Consider the following 18554-nt stretch of genomic DNA (forward strand, 5'->3'; position numbering starts at 1 on the left):
TCTCAGTTTTTGCAGTGTTGATATACTACCTGTATTACTATTTATCTAATTATTTGTTTTTAAATCTTAAAAAAAAAAAACTGGCTTCACCTTAATATCCTCAACATGAAATTATGTTTTTAATGCCCATGAAAATGAACACATAAACTATAGGTGAAAATTTCTTACTTCTTAACATTTCTTAAGCATCCCCATACTTTGGGAAAGATGGATCTACCAAAGTGCCTTACACATATTAGCCATTTAGCATCTGCCAAATGAATAAGTGACTGCACAAATCATACGAAATAAGAATATTTTCTCTGTTAGCTTAGTAACTTCATGGCTGTTAACCTGGAGATAAAACAAGGAGAAGCTAGAAAAACCTCTAAGTGGAGCCATTCATTCCTGTCTGTGAAGCAATTAGTGTTAGGTAATACTAATTACTTCCTTATGTATTGCAAACTGCTGGGCCAGTGGGGCCTGTGGAACAATTGAGTTCTGTGGATAGCTGACTCCCTACTCACTAAGCATCTTGCTGAAACCTCGGAAATTATACAAGTGGACCCCCTCTCCACAATAGGTTCAGGAAGCAGCACTATACATGGGGTGCATCTAGAGAAGAGGAATGTGGTAAGTGTGTGTACACATCACATTGTTCTAATCAAATTTCTAAATGTTTTGTTCTGGGTAATTTGAGTTAGTTTCTTCCTACCATTTTTTTTTTTTTTTAATGCACTGTGCACTCCCAATATAATTGAGGTTCTGAGGATTTTTTTCTATAAATTCTGTCTAATGGGAATTGTATATTTTTCTTTTTAATTTTTTTTTTAAGATTTTATTTATTTGCGAGAGAGAGAATGAGAGACGGAGAGCATGAGAGGGAGGAGGGTCAGAGGGAGAAGCAGACTCCCTGCTAAGCAGGGAGCCCGATGTGGGACTCGATCCCGGGACTCCAGGATCATGACCTGAGCCGAAGGCAGTCGCTTAACCAACTGAGCCACCCAGGCGCCCTTTTTCTTACCTTTTGAAGATGTTGAAAGGCTACTCATGTGTACCACTTTGAGCTCCTTTAAATAAAAAGAAAGTTCTGCATATTCAAGCTATAATTAACATAGTTAATAATTAACTGTCATCATGTTAGTAAAACTTGAAGTCTTCTACAGATCCTTGAAGACATTTATTTCTAAGTTGCTGTACTTTGTAGTTGGTGCTTCTATATAGTCTAGAAGTAATATACTGTAATTCCTTATTTGCTATTTAAACTATGGCATAGGTAGATTAGAGACCCTAGAACAGGTTGTTTTCTCATTTAGTGTTAAATGAGGTTCAGATTATTTTTTTCTTAAATTTATAGGAATTAGTCCATGTAAGGTCAGTATGGCATAAAGTCTATTTGAGGTTTTTATCAGAAAAATCACCTTTCTCCCTCTCTTATTAAATCCAGGGTCGGGATCCATAGCTGTTTGAGCATGGACAGGGTAACTTGATATAATGGTATACATTTTTACCCTGGTCCGCTCTTAGAGCAAATTTGAAATGGTTGTTTTGGAAAATGTGCTATGAATTTATCTCTAGACCTTCGCACCAGAGCAGTTAGTTCAGCCCAGCAAATCCCTGGGCCTTGATGTGCATCTTTCATAACAGAACTTTGATGCTGTGACTTGATGCCTTGAAATCAGCACAACAAAATGGTGCTTGAAGAGCAGTGTTTACTTTGATCATTTTTCAACTTCTGTGCCCCAGCCTTTTCACGGAGTACAAATTGCTTTACCAGAGTTATGGAGCTGAAGCCCACGGATTGTTTTTGTAGTCTGGTTGCTGTGGTGATTCTTAGCCTTCCATGAAACTCCATCTCCAGGGAAACAGAAACCTCTGCAGCTGTCTCAACCTTTTCAGTACTGTATCTGGTAGAGGTCTTCACCAGGCTGGTAGCAGGCCGGAGAGTGGTCGATAAACAGATGTGGAAACAGGGCATCTCATTCAGGACATGTTGTATTAGTTCCAAATGAACAACTCCCTTATCCATCTCACGAATCATAGGGGACTTTGAAGTATCTCCAAGTCTGGCTGAAGCCAGAGTTTAGTGAGCCATGGAGATGTGTTGGTCATGATAATGATATGAGTAAGAACTTTGGAGGATGGCTGATGACATTTAGAGTTGCCAGGTGGGGAAGAAAGAGTGGTAGCGAAGGGGAGGCTTAATGGGACTTATGTGTGCCCAGAGAGAAGTTGGTTTAGGAAGAGGGTTTGGGCTCAGTCCAAGGCTGCCAGCAGGTTGGTGTTTGCAGGACTGTGGTGAGGAAGGCTATTTTGATCTTAAGTCTCAGTGGAGGATAATATAGACAAGACCTTCCTTCCATAGGAACCAAGGGAATGGAAAAAAAATTAGCCATGGTTTTAGAGGGTAGAAGTAATAATAGTTAACATTTCTTTCTTTCTTTAAAAGATTTTATTTATTCATGAGAGAGAGAGAGACAGAGCACAAGCAGGGGGAGAGGCAGAGGCAGAGGGAGAGGGAGGGGGGGAGGAACAGATTCCCCGCTGAGCTGGGAGCCCGACATGGGGTAGATCCCAGGACCCTGAGATCATGACTTGAGCCAAAGGCAGGCGCTCAACCATCTGAGCCACCCAGGTGCCCCAATGGTTAACATTTAAAAGAGCACTCACTGTGTGCCAGTCACTGTTTTAAGTGCTTTCCACATATGACATGTTTAATCCTTTGACATCTGATGGGAGAGGCATAAGTATTATCCCCATGCTACAGTTAATGAAACAGTTGCCCATGGAGTCTTAACAAGTTCAAGGTCCCAAGGCGGGTAAGTGGAAAACTGAGATTCTAAATGGCTCTGAGTCACTGCCATTAACCACCAGGTCAAACTGCCTGTAATTTGGGAAGGAAAGCAGAGTGACCCAAAGGATCAGGTTCCAGGGGACACTGGCCAACTTGGAAGAAAATGTAGATCTTAGACGAGATTAAATTATGCTTTAAAATGTGTTTATTGATTTGTTCATTCATTCATCATTACTTATGTAGGACCTACTCAGAGCCAGGTATTAGTCTAGACTCTGAGGTAATGAAAAGACAAGTCCCAACCCTTCCTCTTAGATAGTTTATATGTATAAGTTTGATTTAATACAAGGCAGCAGGTGCGAGGTACTGTAAGAGAAAGGTCAATTGGACATAGATCAGAAGCATTCACTGGGAAGAGCTTCCTTCTTTGTTCTGGGGACACTGATGACAAGAAGACTTCTTAAAGGACATGGTAGTTTTTCTGTGAGGTAACAAAATTGATCCTGTGTGAAAATATGAAACTAATTAAGTATGATAATACATACCTCTGCATCTTTCTAAACAGAACTGAGAGGTCTTATTTGCTGAGTTTGCATATAGCTTGTCCTTGAGAATTTCCAGACCACAGTCGAGCAGTATGCCCACTTTATAAACAGCTCTGGTGGGAGTAGGTTTCCAGAGTAGCAACTGGAGAGTGCTTGACAAGAAGGAAAAGGGTTTGAGAAGACTGAGGGAATCCATCTTTATAGGAGAAACTTCTATGATGCCTCAGGTAATGACGCGCATGCAGTTCCTAAAATCTGTTGAGGGCCTTTGTGTAGCTAATAGCTAAATTTTTAACTATGGGCAAGCATATTAGGAGTGCTTTATATGTTTTAACTTATTTCTTTCTCATAGTAATTCTAAAAGGTAGGTACTGTGATCCTGGTTTTTAGATAAACAAGGTCACACGGGTAAGGAATGGAGCTGGGGTTCAACACAGAGAATTGGCTGTAAGTGTCCATGCTCTCAATTATGATGCTATGCTGATTAGTCATATTTCACTTTAGGGGTCCCATTTTAAGCCAAAAAGTAATTAATCAAAAGGCAGTCTCTTAAATGCTGTGACATTCTTAGAATAGCTTGAGGCTGATAGAAGATTCCCCCCTCCCCATGAAATATCTGGTCATTCACTGTCCTGAAGGGACAATATCCATTTTACACATCATCCATATTTTATTTCTCAGTGCTGACTGGGAACCTTCCATGGTGACTGGAAAATTAATAGAAGGAGAAACACATATTATATAGTTTTGCTACTTGTTAACCCTGGTTAAAAAGTTTGCTTAAGGATGTGGTATCTGATGATGACTCTATCGGGTTTCTCTATTCTAAAAACAAAGATATTTTAGAATATTGTCCATGTGGAATCGTCTGAAAAATTTGAGTTTTCCTCATCTTTCCTTGAGAGAACAATAAAATTTTCCTCACATTCAGAGTTAACGATAAATTGTATTTATAGTAAATACAAATTATCTAACTTCAACAATTCTTTGTGATTGATTTCCTTTAAGGTTAGGGGAGATTTAGTTTAATATTTTTTGAAGAATAATGGCTTTTTCAAAGCTAGGTCTAATTTTAGAGTCTGGGCTTATAAGCAAGAGACAATAGGCTGCCACAGACTCACATAGACCAAGACACAGACAGATGTGACCTGAACCTACCCACAGTAGTATTCTGAACTCTTTATGAGATACTGAAGAACTGTCCTCACTTCCCTGACAGATTTGCTCTATCCTCGTATCATTTTCTTTTGAGATAATTACTGTTGAGAAACACTCTTGAGGACTTGACTTTATTGTTTATTAAAAGGATTTTTAAAAACAAATTTAGCAAACTTCTTTAGAGAAGAAATGAAATAGGACATGGATAAAGTGATTCCAAAAGTCTTAGGAAAAGTATTCACTAATGAAATCACAGAATCCCTAGATCCTAGGTTCAGAAGGGGTCTTAATGCTCATCCAGTCCAGCTTATACTTGGTTTGTGGATTTTGTTTCTAAAATATCTCTGACAAGGGGTCATGCAGCCAGTCCAAGTAGTTCAGAAAATTGGAAAGGAGTGGGAAAAAACAGAAAATTTATCATGTTGTGACAGGTTTTGCCTGTTTCTTACACAGAGGATTGGGTTCAACTTGTCCTGCCTGCCTGTTGCGTCTCCTGACCCTTGACATCCTCTTCTCTCCCCACACGACCTGGACATATCTCAGTCTTGGTGTAATATACTACAATCATCTCTTCATGTGTCTATCTTTCCTCTGGACTGTGAGCAAATTGGTGAAAGACAGGTTGTGTCTTCCTCATCTTTTGTCAATTTATTAGAAATAATTGTCATGGTGCCTGGCACATCATGGGTACCTAACTAGCGCTGTTTGACTAAATGAAAAAAATGTATAGAAATCACATTACCATCTGAAACTAACTTAGTGTGTGGCTTACCTTTGACCGTCTTAGATGAATGAAGTCCTGAGGATTGATGGGACCTTTCAGCCCTCCGAAGCTAAACTGAGTTCCTTGTATTATCTATCACATGAAGCTCTTTCCAGGTGGGATTTGTAACTCAAGAGTTGGTCTGGTCCAACCCATGTGGAAGTTCAAACCATATTTTATTGTTGTGTGGTAAAAAACATAAAATTTACCATTTTCGCCATTTTAAAGCGTACAATTCAGTAGCATTTATACATTCACTGTGTAGCACAAGCATTACCACTATCTTGTTCCAGAACATTTTCTTCACCCCAAAAATAAATGCCTTATCAATTATCACTCACTTTTATTCTTCCCTACTTCTAGGTCACGGTGATGACTAATCTGCTTGTCTCTGGATTTGTCTGCTCTGGGCCTCTCATATAAATAATCATACGACATGTGATCTTTTGTGTCTGGCTTTTTTACTTCACATTATGTTTTCAGGGTTCATCCATGTCATAGCATGTATCAGTACTTTATTCTTTTTTTTTTAGATTGTATTTATTTATTCTAGGCGGGGGGGGGGGGGGGTGGAGAGCAGAAGCTGAGTGAAGGGCAGAGGGAGAAACAGACTCTCCGCTTGATCCTGGGACTTGGACTCCAGGACCATGACCTGAGTGGAAGGCAAACGCTTAACCGACTGAGTCAACCAGGCATCACAGTACTTTATTCTTTTTATGCTAAATAATATTTCATGGTATGGATATGTCACATTTGCTTATTTCAAATTACATTTTTATGGCTGTGCAATAGTCCATTGTGTGTGTCTGTGTGTGTGTGTATCACATCTTCTTTAGCCATAAAAAAGGATGAGATTTTGTCATTTCAACAACATGGATGGATCTAGAGGGTATTATGCTAAGTGAAATAAGTCAAACTGAGAAAGACAAATACCATATGATTTCACTCATGTGTGGCATCTAAAAGCAAAACAAATGAATAAACAAACAAAAAGCAGAATCAGACCTATACATACAGAGAACAAACTGATGGTTGCCAGGAAGAAGGGGGTGGATGTGAGGTGGGAGGATAGGCAAAATGGATGAAGGGGAGTGGGAGATACAGGTTTCCATTTATGGAATAAATAAATCATGGAGATGAAAGGTACAGTATAGGGAATACTCCAGTCAATGGTATTGTAATAGCGTTGTCTGGTGACAGATGGAAGCTACACTTGCAATAAACACAGCATAACGATAGTGTTGCTGAATCACGGTGTTGTACACTTGAAACTAATGTAACATTGTGTGTCGGGTATAATAAGAAAATTTTTTAAATCACATTTTTGTATAGCGATTTGTCATTATGATGAGTCAAATTTCTCATTTCTACCTGAACATCATGAATGGCAAAGAATCTTAATTATTTCCACAAGATCCTGGTAATTTTGGACTATTTAAATTTATAATCCAATCCTGAATATTTTGTAATACGCCCCCCTCCACACACTTTTACTTTTACCATTTTGGCTCTTCTTACTGCTTATTAGAGGATGAGTCAGAGACCGAATGGTAGACTGATAGTTTTGCTGGAAATGAGAAGTAGAACACTAGCAGCTGTTGACTTAAGAGGTGTTTGGGACTTGATTGAATTATGAAACACAGCTTAAGCTGTTTGATCTTGGTATCTGTTAGGACCTTCTAGACTTTGGTCAGAATTGGAGAATTTCTTTAGAGATGTATTATGAAAGAAAGAGTAGCTTGTACCTTTTCAATTTACATGAGAAACTAAGCCATTGTAATACTTTCAAACTCTCTTTAAATACAGGTCCTCTAGTTCTGCCTTACATGTTTAATACCCTGAGTAAAGTTCAGAGAGTAGAAATGAGATTTTAAGTATAAGAAATGAGATTATATATAAAAAGTTAAGACACCATTAGTATTTCCAAATGTTAAGTCAGAACATTGTAGTTCCCAGTGTCAAATAGAAGAAACAATTTTAATTATTCACTTGGAAATGAATTGATGTTATCACTTTTTCTTTCTGTTCTGTATACATTCACTAATTCCCAGTAATATAAATTGATTTATCGGGGCTTAAATTTGCTGACTACACGTATGGTTTTGACAGAATTACAGTATCTTATTGGGAAATGAATAACTGGATAGTATTAACTATATAACTTGAAAAACAAATGGTTTGTGTTAGAATTTGCTCTAAGATAAAATCCTTTCCTAGTTTCTGCTGTGACACTCAGTGTTGATTTACCTGTAAGTAAATGTCAACAGGACCATTCTTGATCTAAATAAGGAATGTTGTTCAGACTTCCTATATCTTAGGTCTTTTCCTTCTTTCTTTTAGTTTTTATTTTCCTTTTTCTTTTAGGTTATTAATAAGTGCTTAAAATACTTTTAAAGATATAGAGTAACTTTAATAAATTTGTTACCAGGTATCCTGCTCTTTATTGTAGCTTAGTCCCTTTCCAGTTAGAACAAATGTACTGAACTACTTTTAATGCTGTCTCAAGAAAATAGGAAATTTAAACCTTTCAATACTGGCTTTAGGAAGATATTCCATCTTAGACACTTATAAACTACGGCGTGCCAAACTCTGTGTGCATATTTTGGCAACTTCCTGTTTACTTTCTGTGATCACTGGTCTTACCCTGAAAACTTATTGCAGGGCTCAGGCAGATTGATTCTGTGGAGGAAAATAGGCAAAAGTACTAGACTCTCATGTAAATATTGCAAACTGCATTTGCTCTACTGTCAGTTAGGCTGTTCTGACACAGTTCATTGCCTGAATTAAAAGCATTTAAAATTCCATGCCTCTGAAAAATAGTGGAACATTCAATCAAAGAAAATAATGTTTTTTCAGGAAAAATACTCCAAAAATACAGAATGATAACATATTCTCCCGCTTTGGCTTCTGGGTTATTTCTCCCTTTCTCAAAGATAAGCCATGTAACATTGAAAAGTTCCTTTGAAAACATTTCCACTTAAAATCATAACCTGGCTGGATGAGACCAGAATATCCTTAGGGGGCCAGTACTGTGAACTTCAGGAGTTATTTTTGTTAGAGTTTTCAAAGGAAACCAGACTTCACAGAATTCCCAAGTTTTTTCCATCCTGACCAGAATTTAGTTTCCTTAGAGAGTCATTTGGTCTAATCCACATATCAACCAGGAGCCCCTGGAGTTCAAGGACTGATTGAGTTGCACCTTTGCTAATTCAGAGGCTTATAGAAATACATAGGGTATATTTTTGCAGATTGCCAGAGCTGTAAAGTTCTCAGGCCCTCTCCACTTCCCGGTTTTGTAATTCTACATGTGCTCTGTTTGAGAAACAGCTGATCCACTTGGATGTGAAATGCAACCAGCGCCATTTTGAGTTCCATAGTGCATTCGTTCACGAGAACAGTGAGCATTACTAAAGCTTTTATAGTAGAGATAGAGAAGGATTTACATCAAAGCAACTCAAACAACTTTAGCTGGGCAATGTAGACATCACAGTTCATAAAAATGCTTGTTGCCCCATCCCTGTGGAGTTTTACCTACCTCCCAGCTTGTGCTAGCCTCCCATCATCTTGCTCACAACTCAGTCCCCTGCCTTTCTTCCTTATCTTTTCTTTCCCAGAAGCAAAATAGTTCCTGCCTCTTACTCCTGTAGAGTTAGGTCACTGTCCTCTTCTTTGCCTCAAGGCCAACACCTAAGTTTAAGGTGGAGTGGGAAGGTAGGGCGAAAAAAAGAGGACAACACAAGACATGAATTCTACTCCCAGCATTACCACTCTCTGGCCATATGATCTGGAAAAATTATTTACTTCTAAGCATCAATTTCTTCATCTTTAAAATGGGAATAATTAGATAATTAGGCAGAACAACTTCTGATGAGAGCAGCAAATCTTAACCCAGTGGAAGGACCCATGGACCTGCCTGCCTATTCTCTTCCCCCGGAATACAATAATGATGGCTGTCCCTGCTGTTCTCACTACTATTCCTATTAACAACAGAAACACAAATGCAGTGTTTGTGAAGTCCATGCCTTAATAGTTACTCCTCTTTGGATTTCTCTTTCGTGCTAGAAAGGTGACACTGTACGCCCACTCACAATTCCTCCCCAGCTTCAGCTTAATATACAAGGCCAGGGGAATCCAGGTGCCGTCCTTTTATAGAGCTTAAAGTATCTTAAATCACTACCTGAACAACAGTACATTTTGTGGGGGGTTTGTTTTTGGTTTTGTTTTTTTTTTTTGCTATTACAAATTTGCTAACTTTAAGATGGTGCTCAAGCAGCAATCTTTATTGATATCTGTGACTACATTTGGCTGGTGGAAATGATTAATTCAGTACTCAGATCATGTGAGAATTGGGTTCTTGCTATGCCTAATTTTTAAATTAGCTCCCATTGGTCACCTCAATGATTCTCTTTATTATGCAGTTCTGTTCACCACAGTATTGACAAGCCAGCCATTCTGACATCCTATTATTACAGACATATACATGCCAAAATACAGGTTTATTAAACAGTTAAGTAGCAAAACCAATTTGAAGCCCATTATAAAAAGTAGAAGTTGAGAGGAATTAAATTTACATAGTTCAGAGGCACCTGGGTAGCTCAGTCGGTTAAGCGTCCAACTCTTGATTTCTGCTCAGGTCATGATCCCAGGGTGGTGAGATGGAGCCCCGTGTCAGGCTCCATGCTGGGCATGGAGCCTGCTTAAGATTCTCTCTCTCCCTCTGCCCCCACCCACATGCACGCGTGCTCTCTCTCTCAAATAAATAAATAAATAAATAAATAAATAAATAAATAAATAAATAAATAAAATGCCCTGTCTCCATTTAAAAAAACTTTTTTACACAGTCCTTAGTTATATGGTGCTTTGGTTATATAGTAGTGTTAAAAACAATAATAAAGTATTTGGAATGGGTCTGTTTATTAAGTGTGACAGGGAATATAAAAAAATAAAAGCAAACTTTTTTACATTAATCATTGTGCAACTTATTGAATTCCTTTAATTTGTCTAGAATTTTAATTTCTAACTGTTCTAGCACACTTTGTTGCCTAAATGAAAAGTGTTTATTTTTTTAATTTTTTAAAAGATTTTATTTATTCATTTGAGAGAGAGAGAGCACAATCAGGGGGAGAGGCAGAGGGAGAGGGAGAAGCAGACTCCCCACTGAGCTGGGAGTCTGACATGGGGACTTGATCCTAGGACCTGGAGATCGTGACCTGAGCCGAAGGCAGACGCTTAACCATCTGAGCCACCCAGGCATCCCAATGAAAAGTATTTAAAATTCTATGCTCCAAGGTATAGTAGAATGTTTGGTCAAATTTTTTTTTTTTTTTTTTTTAAGATTTTATTTATTTATTTGACAGAGACAGAGAGAGCAGGAGCACAAGCAGGGGGAGTGGGAGAGGGAGAAACAGGCCTCCTGCCGGGCAGGGAGCCTGATGTTGGACTGGATCCCAGGAGCCTGGGACCATGACCTGAGCCGAAGGCAGATGCTTAACGACTGAGCCACCCAGGCGCCCTGGTCAAAATTTTTTATCTTTGTTAATTATCCCTGAGAAGGAAAACCTCCTCCAAAGGCTTTTTCACGTTTTATCCATTTGTATATTCAAAACTGTTAAAGATAACAAAACAATTTCTGTGTGTGTGTGTATTTGCCTAGTGTGGTCCCCAAATATCGCATAAGTGCCCTCTTGTACACACAACAGCCTGGGCGTGGCATCGGGGTCCTCTCCCATGTACATTACCAGTCATTTTGGTAGCATGAGTTGGAATCTGCTTTTCTTAACCGTGTTTTAAAGTTCAAGTCAAACTTCATAGTGAAAGTTAACGTTCTCTTTACTAGTGCACGCCCATCCCTTTTGGCCAGAAAAACATGATACTACGACTCTGTAACCATTATTTGAATCATATTTCTTGAATAACTTTTATTGATTCTTCCTTTTATTTACTCTTTCAGAAAAGTTGTTGACTGCTTGCTAATTGTTCAGCTTTGCCTAGGCCCAAGGATACAGAAATGAGTGTGACTTGGTTTCTGCCCTTGAATACCTTGAGGATTTCACACCATAAGGGGGAATGTGTGTGTGTAAATGACAAACATCTAAGCAGATGATTGCAGTGCAATGCAGAGGCGGAAACATGAGCATGGTCTGTGGGAGCACTGTTGAGCTCCAGCCCTGCCTGTGGATAGGGAAAGATTTCACTGATTTTGAGATGGACATACATGTCTGTCCAGGGGCTGGCAGGATGGTGCTGCAGGCCAGAATCCTGAAAGGGTCTGGTGTGTTGGCAACCTCCAGTATGATATTCAGATGGCAGATGCTTAATACTAACGGATGATGGAAGAGTGGCTCTTGGTGTTAGATTTGCCATCAGCAGTGGCCTGCTGAGGGCTCCCACAGTGCTTCTACCCCAGAGCATGCCCACATCTGGGGTCTCCCCTTTCCCTGCCTCTCTTCCCCACAGCGACTGAGCTGTGGGCTACTCTGGGAAGGAAGGGCCAGGGTCTCTAGAATCCCCTTGCAACTCTCCCAGGACCCCTTTAGAGGGCCATGACCTGTAGCTTCAGAAATATTCTTCTGTTTATATGAGCTCTTGCCCCTCAACCCCCAACCCAAATTTAGTTCCGAGTATTTTTCCAGGGCATTCAAAATATAGAGCAGAGAGGGCAGGCTTATTTCAGCATCAGATTTCAAGCTTTCATTTTAGGTCCCCCCCCCCCCCCCCCCGCCGTTTTGTGGTCATAATAGATTAGATTATTTTCAGAAGCTCCCAGGGAATCCTGAATCCTGTCCTTGTTTGGGGGAGGAGGAATTGGTTTTGGAATTGAGTGGCTGTATTCCTCTCATCAGGTTAAATGGTTTCAAGACAAAACCATTGGGGAAAAGAGCTTGATATCATTTGCCATAGCAGTGTGAAATCTCTGACCCCAAGCTGCTGAGACCAGAGAGAATGGTCGGTTGATTCCTTGGGTGGGGGCGGAGTCACTTAGGGGGTGGAGATTCCTTGAATTCAGTACCAATTGATGGATGTTTTTCTAGAAATTCAGAGAAATGTAAAAATAATATAATAAGGAAAATTTTTAAAAGCTCCAAATCCACCCCTCCAAGAATATTTTAAGGGAATCTTTTTATACCAATTCCCAAATGGCAAAGGACAAGCGATGGCAAATAAAATGTCAGCTGTAGGGGGTTCCTTAGACCAGATTATACTTTCAAACGCTGTGGCAGCAACTAACTACTGTTTCCCATTCACAGCAATTGGTTGCATGATTCAGATGCATCTGGGGTCAGATTTGAGCTCCTAAAAGTCATATTGCCCAGAGAGGTGAAATTTGATTTCAGCTGTGATGCCCCAGCGTCCTGAAATAGTGTGTGTCTCATTGTCCTTCTTTGTAAATTATGGGTGCTATGAGACCCAGATTCAGGATGTTTTCAGTTACTACCCAACACTGTTGCTAAGTGGATGTCCCCTTACCTCTGAATAGGGGAGAGATGATGGCTATATCCAGACCAGGGTGTGATTTTACGGGTCCTGGTTATAGACACACTGCTAGAGTTCTTTTCTTATCTGTCTTCTTGTAAACTGATTATTGGATCATCCATTTCAGAGCATTTGGTCTGGTTTTAGAGAACAGGAGTCTCTCTGGTAGTGTTTTGGATGACTTCATTGTTTCATGGGTCCATAGGGACTGTTATGAGAATCAGAAATGTTGAAATGGAACCTCACTGACACGTTAGCAAAATCAGACAGCTGTTCAGCTCTTATATCAGTTGTTTTGCTTTCTTTGCTTATGTTTGTCTGAACAAACCCCAGGAGTAGGGGGGTCTAACTGATAGGGAATTTTTGAAATCACTCTGGTAGAAATATCTTGCATCTCTACTATGAACCCTTAGAAATTCAAAACAATTTTCATATGGCATCTTTCCATAAAGAGAGGTGTTTTTTTTCTTTCCTGTAAGTACATAATTCATTTTCATAAAGTGATTTACAGAGTTTGAGACAATATGAAGTTTTTGCTTATCAAAGATAATTTTTGGAAAACTGAGAGGTGTTCACCCTAACAAGGTCCAGAGAAAATTGTCCTTGTTGTTTTCTGGTGATAACATGGACAAGGACATGCTTCCTAAATAGGAGATAGGAAGTTTGTCTTTCCAGTCTGAGGCTTTGTGCTCCTTGGAGTGGCCTTGATTTTGGTCAAAATTGTGTTCAGATTCCCCAGGAAAGTACTCAGAAAAGATTTACTTTGAATTTCTTTATAAAATAGAAGAAATACATTAATTACATCTGGTAGTTTGTTGAAGTACACAGATAACCTCAGAAGACCCAGTATAAATAGATGTCATAGAACAGATTAGCTTTCCATTAGCTCAGAACCAGTGAGCTTTTCCCCATTTAGGGGAAAGATGCAGTGTATGAGGGACAGTGTCTACATATGGGATGTGACAGATTAGATTTACTTGCATTTTCTCGCGCTATTAGGAAGACTGAAAGGCAGCACTGTTTGAGACAAACAAGATGAGAGCAGAACTCTTGGACTGGGCTTTACGGACCACTTTGTAGTCAAAGTACAGTTTTAGGAGGTCACTGAAACCCCAGAAACTGCATGGACAAATGTTTTATTTCTGAGTTGTCATCTAATAAGTTCTTTCTCTGAGAGGATGACCTGTTAAAACCAGAGGTATAATCTCTAGTTTAATTACGTGGAGTCATTTTGTTTCTGTTTCTGCCATTAGAATGTTCCTGCTCCTCTACAATGGACTCCTTACCCTGGATTAATGGGCACTTAACCTGGAATTCATGGGTCCTGCAGTGAATGTATTTTCTCTGACTTTGCCTGCAAAATGTCGTGTGCATATGGGTCTTTGTGTGTGTGGTGAGAAGGTTCATCTGTTGCATTGAGTTCTCAAATGCTTTGTTACTGCCAAAGATTTACACAGAATCTACTAATTTAGAGTAGTCATTGTTTCCTCATTTGGGGTGCATTCCCTTTAGTTTCATCAGCTTTCCCAGTCACATGGCCCCTAGTTTAGTTTGTTACTGCTAATGAACTAAGTAGTGACTCTTACTTTTATGTAGATGTAGCATAGGCTTGAGCTGTCTGGATTGCCAAACTGGAAGTCATCAGATACCACGTGTATCATTTCTCCATGGGCTGTTTCTTTTCCGCAGCCTGCCTCAGCTCTGGTCTTCAAACCACGATCATGGGGCAATAATCCACCCGTGAAAACCTTCAGCAGTATGCTCTTATCTTTGTAATTATAGTCTATCCTGAGCTACAGTTGATTCTAAAGAAGATTTTCTTTCCCTTCCCTTCCCTTCCCTTCCCTTCCCTTCCCTTCCCTTCTCTTCCTTCCCTTCCTTTCCCTTTCCTTTCTGCCTGAGAGAAAGTAGGCACCTTAGCCAGGAATTCTTGCAGATATTCCAGGTATGTTCTCCCCACCATTGGGTGAGCTTTTATACCTTCATTCTTCGGTTGGTTGTTTTTGGTTGTCCTCTGTCTTTCCCTCAGCAAGATTTATTCCAGTAGAGGAAGGTTGCTGAGGGGTTGGGTGAGTGGGTGCTTGGGGGGACTCTCTGCTCCTGCCAAATGATTTTTTAAAAGAAGTATTGAGTATTTTTCTTTTAATTTTCCAATCGTAGTGTGAATTCTTTTTCTCCAGATGGTTTTTGGGGCTTTGCCTGGGCCCTGTGTGCCAGAGTCGAAGATTCATCTTGGCCAGACGCTGCCACATATTGAAGAGGGAGCCGTTTCCAGGAAAGCTCAGAGCTATGGCTCCTAGAAATCTTTCCTTGATTGTGTGAGCCAGGCCTTTTGACCATCTGGAAAATTTTGGACCCCAGCACCAATATCTGTCTCATACACATTTTTCTTTTCATTTCCTAAGTTTTTTTTTTTAATTCTTGTTCATTTGAGATATATATTTATTGCTATTTTATCTACACACTTCAAGAGTGGTATGCCTCAGGGCTGCAAAGGAAATCATTGGAAAAAGGGTTGACGTGCCCTCGGTGGATAGGCATGGCTATTCGTTGTGCCGTGATGGTGCTTGATAAACAATTTTGGAATGAATAACTCTGGAAACTTTTTACTGACACATAGTGTTCATGACAGAGTGTTTCTTAGCAATTTTCAGGTACTCTTGAACAAGTAATGACTTCATTTCTCCTTTCTTCCCTCTCTGGAGGGTGTGTTTTCTATGGTGTGCATCTCTCTGTTCATGCCACATTCAGTTTGATGCTTTGTCCCTGCTCTGGTTCTGCAGCCTCTCTTGTTTACAGCGGCCACCAGTCTGTTTATTTCTAGATGCAGACAGCTGTGCAAAATGTTGTGAGGTAGAGTTTGTACAACCAAGAAATGTGTTATTATGCTGTAGCCGTACTTGACATCACTGCTCATTAGTACTCTGCTTTTAGTACTTTGCATATGCCAAATGGTAAAAATGATCCTAGCTGTGTTGCAGAAATAGCTCATGATAGTATTGCTCGTGTTTTAAAATTTTTCTGTAAATTAGCTAGCTAAGTCCCTTTGAACCTATTAATATACTCAGCCTTTTTAATCTTTTAGATAATATAAGTTTATGAATCTACTGTGATAAATCAATCCTTGAAACAACTGTCTACTACTCTGTTTGAGCACAGTATTAAAGTAAGACATATCTTTGCCTACTGAGTATTTGCAGTCTATTTCAGAGATTAAGACGCGCACACTCAACTGTTAATGAATAGACATGATATTACGTACCATAGTGCAAATTATTAATAGAATAAAGTACTTTTGTAGCATTGGAAATTAGAAAATTAAATATCTAATTGGCACCCACTGAGTGCCTACCGTGTGCTAAGGCATGGGGTATTGAAAGTAAAGTTTGTTGGGCGCCTGGGTGGCTCAGTTGGTTAAGTGACTGCCCTCGGCTCAGGTCATGATCCTGGAGTCCCGGGATCGAGTCCCGCGTCGGGCTCCCTGCTCAGCGGGGAGTCTGCTTCTCCCTCTGACCCTCCTCCCTCTCATGCTCTCTGTCTCTCATTCTCTCTGTCTCAAATAAATAAATAAAATCTTTAAAAAAAAAAAGAAAGTAAAGTTTGTTGCCTTATATCCAGTATCAGTGACCTGAGAGGCTACTGTGATAGGTGACATCGGTGTCCTAGGCAGTCCCTACAATAAAAGGCAGAGATACATTGAGATCGAAGTGGGCCAGCAGCCACTGGAAGATGCAAAGTAGTCCAGCTTTGAGCGCTCTATCCCTGATGGCTCTCTAGGCTCAGATCATAGATCTAGGCCATTTAATCCTCCTACGGATTAGGCCTGAGAGGTTCTGTTATTCCCAGTGTATTTATTACTCGGTCTCTGTCTTGCCAACTAAGGTCATTTTTTGTGCTTTCCCTCTCATCACTTTCTGGTGTTCTTGGGTGAGTTCAGCTTTTTACCATATGTGCTTCTTGGGTCTTGTCTCACCCCTCTGTCCACAAAGCCAGTAGGAGACATGCTTCTGTGAAGGCATCTGCTATTTCTTTATGCACCCTTTTGCTTTTCTATGTTCACGTTGACCTACCTTGGCTGGTGGGCTCCAGGAAGATGTCGTTGGACCCACTGTTTCCAGCTGTCCTCGTAGGTGCTTTTTGATGATGTTAATGGTGACAGTCGTAACCTACAATAGTCCTTGATCTGCTGTCAAAACTGGTCACGCTTTTCTTATCCAGGCTTGAGGTTTTCTTCCCTGGTTTTTTTTTTTTTTTTTTTTGGACCTGGTTTATATACAACCAGTTTTTATTCTGTGTGTTCTCTATGCTTCGTTTTTTGGAAAACCCCTTCAAGCTCATAGCTGGGATGATGAAAGCACTGGCAGTTCCCCTTGGCAGCCCCTTTCCCTTAGCTTTCGGCACTTTTCTTTGGCAGAACTCATTTAACTTTTTAGAGGTCGGAGCTCACCTGGAAGAGAAGAAAGTCCTTTCTCTGGTGATCCAGAGGGATGACCGTACCCAGGGGATTCTGTACTCTCACTTTTCAGCTTCATCATTTGCCTTGAAGGAGAAGACAGTTCTGAGGGAAGGTCACTTTTGTTCTGCCTTTGCTAACTTTGAAAAGAAAAAAAAGTGTTCTGTTTATTTGTGTTCCACTATTACTGGGAGCTGAATCATGTTTTGGTTGAGATTAGTGTGGGTTGAATTACACGAGGTAGCCATTTGTGTAGTAAAAAAAAAAAAAAAAGGCCAAATATTGGCAGTATCATGGAGTTCAACTTAATATATCTTATCCGTAGACTCTGAACTAACTTACAGCTTTTCTTAACGGTGAGCTGTGAAAAGGCATTCTAAATGCTGCGCTAAGTGAGTTTAATGGGGAGCCAGTGTTAAGATTCCTCTTTCTCTTGCTTCCTAGGTCACTCTGCACCTCAATCCTATCTCCTCCGTCCACATTCACCACAAGCCTGTCGTGTTCCTGCTCAACTCCCCACAGCCCCTGGTCTGGCATCTGAAGACAGAGAGGCTTGCAGTTGGGGTCTCTAGACTTTTCTTGGTAAGTGTTTGAAACCCTTCCAGACAGTCCTTCGCACTATCCTTAGGGATAGAAGGACCCCAAACCTTTGCAGGTCTTTTTTAAAATTAAGGCTTATTTCATTGAAATAATACCCGAGTCGACAGTGTGTTAAATTTGAAGAATGCTCTTAGTGGGGTTTGGACAGTGGAGATAAGCAGTCACAGAAAACAAACATTGCACATGTGTGTCTGACTGTGGATGGAGGGTCCGGTCTAGTTTGCACGTCAGAGCAGGACCTGCAGTCATACTCTGTGTGGCCCGGGCTTTGGTCTCAGCTCTGAGACTCCTCTGGTGGCATCAAGGGCAACGTAAACATTGTAAATAGCCTCTAGGTGTGTGGTCTCTGACCACAAAATAAATACACACAAGCCCATTCTATTTGTATATAACACAAGCCTGCTTTCTGATACGAGAATCTGTTTGTTGAGAAAGTGACACAGCGAGTTCCAAAATGAAAACATTTGTATTTTATAAAAAAACTGGAACTCAGCTCTTGTGGAAAGATCCAAATATTACCTACTATTTGTAAATCATGTCCTTTTGAGTTTGCCAGAACATTCAAGTTTGCTAGTTGTGGAGAAATTGATGGGTTGTTTGGATGGAATTTTTGGGGTATGATATCATGTCTGATGATGAGCAACACTGCCCTTCGCAGTGATAACTCATGTTGTCTATTGCTAGAGCTCCATGCAAATGTCCTTGACTGCAGAGCCTCAGGCTCTTAAACCTCTTTGCCCCAAAGCATCCAGAACAAGAAGAGGCCTCAGTTAATATTCTTTCTCTTGC

At 40.1% G+C, this 18554-nt stretch overlaps 1 protein-coding gene across 16 annotated transcripts in view; it reads left to right on the top strand.

Moving 5' to 3' along the window:
* Positions 1-18554, top strand: part of TGFBR3 (transforming growth factor beta receptor 3) — a 262991-nt gene that overhangs the window by 109227 nt on the left and 135210 nt on the right. For 15 of the 16 annotated variants that reach the window (XM_064588826.1, XM_064588822.1, XM_064588823.1 and 12 more), the window contains exon 4: positions 17610-17747. The exons of the other annotated variant lie outside the window; for it this stretch is intronic. In XM_064588826.1, the coding sequence (XP_064444896.1) occupies positions 17610-17747 (138 nt within the window). The remainder of the gene's footprint in view (positions 1-17609; positions 17748-18554) is intronic. 16 annotated transcript variants of the gene reach the window in all.

The sequence above is a fragment of the Mirounga angustirostris genome, unplaced genomic scaffold (assembly GCF_029215605.1).
Source record: "Mirounga angustirostris isolate CCGP_5_RB_7025 unplaced genomic scaffold, mMirAng1.0.hap1 SCAF_4, whole genome shotgun sequence".
NCBI classification, from domain to species: Eukaryota; Metazoa; Chordata; class Mammalia; order Carnivora; family Phocidae; genus Mirounga; species Mirounga angustirostris.